Source organism: Montipora capricornis, chromosome 7 (genome assembly GCF_036669925.1).
Source record: "Montipora capricornis isolate CH-2021 chromosome 7, ASM3666992v2, whole genome shotgun sequence".
NCBI classification, from domain to species: domain Eukaryota; kingdom Metazoa; phylum Cnidaria; class Anthozoa; order Scleractinia; family Acroporidae; genus Montipora; species Montipora capricornis.
Genome location: NC_090889.1, coordinates 20,705,979 through 20,710,978, shown reverse-complemented (window position 1 = coordinate 20,710,978; position 5,000 = coordinate 20,705,979). Strand labels below are relative to the sequence as shown.

The 5,000-nt window shown below is 42.3% G+C and overlaps 1 protein-coding gene across 1 annotated transcript in view; it reads left to right on the top strand.

Annotated features, from left to right (window-relative positions):
* Nucleotides 1-5,000, top strand: part of LOC138056394 (DDB1- and CUL4-associated factor 1-like) — a 44,279-nt gene that overhangs the window by 23,962 nt on the left and 15,317 nt on the right. The window contains exons 16-19 of the mRNA XM_068902180.1: nt 423-687; nt 1,614-1,756; nt 2,128-2,209; nt 2,685-2,884. Coding sequence (XP_068758281.1) covers nt 423-687; nt 1,614-1,756; nt 2,128-2,209; nt 2,685-2,884 — 690 coding nt within the window. The remainder of the gene's footprint in view (nt 1-422; nt 688-1,613; nt 1,757-2,127; nt 2,210-2,684; nt 2,885-5,000) is intronic.

Genomic DNA, 5,000 nt, shown 5'->3' with positions numbered 1-5,000 from the left:
AGATGATGTCACAAAGTCCTTTCATAGATACATTTTACCGGCCACCACCCATAGGACAAATGATTGTCTTTTCAGGGGTCCAAATTGCGAACTTGTTTAGTCCATTCGCTATTTTCACAAATCCCATAATACAGTTCTTTTTTTGGGGGGGGGGTGGGGGGGAGGGGGGGGGTTATTTGCATAAAACAAAGGATATCCAGTTCACTGAAGCATGATACAGTCCGAAGAGTAAATGATTGGTATTGTTTTCATGCAAAGAACTCCCCAAAACGTATTGCATTATGGGAATGAAGTAGCCAATTAAAATTCGAAGGACCTCGATGCTGAAATTTTATCTTTGCGATAGATAGTATTTTGATTCTTAGAGCTTTTAAATGGATGGTCTTCTTTCTGAAAACTGTTAATTATCTATTTTGTTGCAGTTAAGTGGAGCTGTAGCGAAATTCCAGTCAAAGTCAAGGCCTGCTTTTAAGAGCAGTGATGATATCTTACACAAGATGTGGGGATGTGTTCGCGCCAGTAATGGCATCAAGGTTCTCCTGTCTTTGTTGATGGTGAAAACCCCTCTTGTCGATGCCGACTGTATCCGATCCTTGGCTTGCAAAGCGCTTTGTGGTCTGTCGAGAAGCGACAAAATCCGACAAGTTATCGGAAAGCTTCATCTCTTTAACAGTGGTCAACTTCAGAGTAAGTGTCACTTTAATACGAGAAAAACAGACTCGTCGCTGTTTGACCTTTTGCAGTCTTGATTTTAGGGGTGCAGGGATGGCGCAGTGGTGAGAGCACTCGCCTCCCACCATTGTGGCCCGAGTTCGATTCGCCGACTCGGCGTCATATGTAGGTTGACTTCGTTGGCACTCTTCTCTACACCCAGAGGTCTTTCTCCGGGTACTCCGGTTTTCCCCTCTTCTCAAAAACCAACATTTGGCTTGATTTGAGTTAATTGTTAATTTCAGTTTACAGTCTCCCCAATTGGTGCTCCGGCGCTAGAACGACTAGAAGATTAAATGAAGTTCCCTTCCTTTCCTTTCCTTTTTTGTTTGCTTGAGTTAAAATATATAGGGCGTCGGTTAGGACACTTTTAATCAGCTGGAGATACAGTGAAACCACGGGTTGTAGTGCTTCATTTTGGGCTATTCTTTCAAGGTACTTTACAGGAAGCTTTATACTGGATTTTTCATCCAGATTTCGCGTGTCACCGGCACTTTACAGGGTTTTTTTTTTTCGGGATTTAAACTGCGAGAAAGGCCGAACTTGCACAGGAAATGGCTAAAGAGCCGTAAACACCGCGGAGGACTGAGGACTGCGAATCCAGACTACCTTCTCGTTTCCAGGTCTCTCGTTTCTCCTCCTGAAGCGAAAGAGGTTCATTGGCCCATATCGCTCAATGTCCAAGCAAAAGATTTTGCCCGTCGAACCTCTCATTCAGTGTGAGGCTGGACGGGCAAAAACAATGCAAAGACAAAGCCTTTATTCCCCACGGACTCCAAAATGGCCGACGAGTGATAAAGGTGAATTGGGAATTAAGTTGGTTAAATATCAGCGGCAACTTCTAAAGATAAGACATCGGCAAGTAGGCTCCATTGTAACAAATATTTTTTTTCTTTTTTTAGTTTTGATGCGTGAGCCAGTAATTGAAGATAACGCATCCGATCACGCGCTTTTTTGTAAGTACGCTGGAGAACTGTTGGAAAGGGTGACTGGCAAAGCACTGGCAACATCAACTGTTGTTCCATCGCTTTCTAGGATTACGAAGGTAATTTCAAGATGCTCAAATCTTTCGTTACTATATCTCTTAGCAGGAAGTGTTTTCTTTTGTATCTTCATTTTGGTCGAACACGTCGCAAACTGGATCGGACATCGAAGTGATCTTCAACTAGTCTACATCTAGTGAATCACTTGAAAAGTAGAGAGAGCATTTCCTTGGAGTGTCAAAAACCGCATCCTTAGGTGTCACGCGGCAGACGATCCGAATCAACCAATCAAAATGCAAAGAAAATTCACGCAGCCGGCGCAAAGCGCGGGAAAACGTGTATGCGAGCAAATCACAATTGGTTACGTTTTTTCCTTTGATTGGCTTAAACAACATGATTGCTACTTTTGATGACGTGGGATGTATATTTTCAGGCTGACGTTGTGGCTCAGACGCACATTTCATATCCTGCCAAGGAACTACTTCAGCTTCTTCACAGTCATCTTCTTTCTCAAGGTTTGCCTTTCCTTGTGCGTTTTTACCTTCACTGCAAAAAAATGTAGGATTCTTCGCAAAAATAACTGCTTGCGGTATAAGCACGCGTGTCGCTCGTGAACCTTCAGATCTACAACGTGGACTAGAACACTACTTTTAATGAGTTAAACGATGCCTGTGTGGTGAGCTTTAATCTTTTTGACGTTTCTTTCCTTTCTCTTTATTAAGTGGCCACTATATGTTTAAGTTCTGTGGATCAACGCAAGCGCGCAGAGGCAAATTTTGTTTTCTGGTTCTCTGATTTAAACACTTTCGACCAATTGTGTCGTTCAGCTAGTTTGTAGAAGTTTTTTAACTTTTTGAACAGTCGCGTTAAACAAGACCGTGACAACCCTCTTTATGTTATGCTTGCAGTTGTCTCTCAGTGCTACAAATAACTCAGTAAAAAAAGAAACTTAATGTTGATCAGTAATCTAAATCTCTTCGGTAATCTTAGGTCTTCATGAGACAGCGCAAGTTTTAAAACGTGAGGCTTCTCTTCCGGATCCGAAACCAGATATTACTCCGCTGTCCACACCAACAAACAGAAAGATACGGCTCAACCATACCACCACAGCAACCCCAGCCTTTAGCACACCGGAGACCCCGAGCTTGTCGCGCTTTAGGTTTAGCGACCCAGGAACACCAACTGGAAAGGTAAGATTAAGGTATTTTATTTTACATACAAATTCATCGAATACACAGATTTAACACCCAAGTCGCCAGTGGAGGGTAGGTGCCCGAGAAGCCCGAGGGCTGCAACCGCAGTCACATCCCCAAGGCGCTAGAACACCCGACTGGCCTGCCCAACCCCCAACCAAGCCACGAGCCCCCCGCGCCGGGCCCCCCTCAGGCACCCGTCACACTTGAGCCAGATAGCTCAGTGGAAAGAAAAGAAGAAGAAAAAATAAAAAATATATATATAAAAAAGAATAAAGGGGGAGGGGGAGATAGGGAGGGAACGCTGAGAAACACTAAACTACTAATTCGACTCACAACGCCACGCCAACAGAGCAACAAACACGCTGCAAACACATGGGACAACAACGCATGCAGTAACCAGGAATACCGCTGGACAATGTCAGCCCCAGGGCTCCCACAACCTTAAGACTGCTGCAAACGCTACAGAACGCATCAAACGCTTCAGAACGCACCAAAACGCTCAACAAACGCTACCAGACGGCCAAGACACTAACAACCGCCTGCAAAACACTACTGACCAGACTAGCTCCTAGTCGTTAACTATGTTAAATTTCATTTAACTATATTTAACAACTGCACAATGATAACTACTTACATTTACCATTTTCCTGACACCTACAGTTACATATGTACAGCAGTAGTTCCGTTCGGTAAACCACGCGAAGCTGACAAAGGAACAAAGACTATGACTTTTCCAAAAAGGCACTAAGTTTGTTTGACATAATAGCTATATATCTTTCTGTTTTTATCTTTTCTGCCACGAGGGTAACAAAATGTTAAATAACTTACTTGAGAACCTGTTGAACTAAATTAAGGACGGTGCCTACTATTGTTATTGCGCATACGTTCTGCGCATCTCGAGATACCCGGATTTCCTATCGGCGGTGCTTATTAATACAGAGATTTTTTTCGTGGTTTAAAACCATGCGGCGAAAGCAGAACTTAGCAAGTTCTCTTGGTATCCATAAAGAAAATTGGGGGTAACGATGCATTTTTCAGAGATAATTAGACTTCAATTTGGCAAAGAACGCCATACATTGCTTTGCCTTTTTAAGCTTTTTACAAATATTGCTGATTAATTGTCCTCGAAAAATGCGTGGTTACCCACAGTTTTCTTTTTGGATTTCAATAACACTTGTTAAGATCTGCTTTTCGTGCATATTCAGTAAACCGAAGTACCTTTGAATTAGTAGGCACCGTCCTTAAAATATTTTCCATATTAAAAAGGAAGCTTCCACCAGAAGCTGATATATATTACTATTTTCTCTACCCATCCTTGCATTCGTTTAGCCTATTTTAACTATAATGTTCAATGGGGTAAAGACTTGTTTCCATATCTCAAAGTGCCCGTGGACGTGAGGTGCCTGGGAATGAAATGAAATCACTGGAATCGGAATGCTAACAGTTAAGCCTAAATATTGTTTTAAGCCTAATTAGGCCTAAGGTCAGTATTTCTAAGGGGTTTGGGCTTTTTCAACAGTTACATTATAACCTCAGTCTGCATTTTACACTGATCGATTCCAGTGATTTAATTTCATTCCCAGGCACCTCACGTCCAAGGGCACTTTGAGATATGGAAACAAGTCTTTACCGTTCAATGGAGCGTTTTCACTCACGTGACCAGCAGCCATATTGGATTACTGAAACAAAAGAAAGCGTTTGTATAAAAATAGAGTTAAATTCCCAGAGGATTAGTTTGGTACACCATCATGGCCGCCATTTCTTTGTTTTGGGACACCAACATGGCCGCCGTGACGTCATGTGAAAACGCACTACAATTGTTTTGGTTTCTGTTATGGAAAACCTTGAAATTCAGACTTCCACGTGTACCACTTACTTCTCGAATACACAATCAGCTGCTACTAATTTTGAGATTGTTTCCAAGCATTGTTGAATGCGAAATCGTGATTTCATTGGTTTAGAATATTTACGCTTGGCCCAAAAAATCTCGCGCCACGTCATCAGCCAATGGTAAGTTGATTCGACACTGGCAAATTAAATTCCCTCGCTTAGTGCGGCTGCATGTATCTGCGTTATCATTGGATCATTTGATTTTCTGTTAATGTGATTG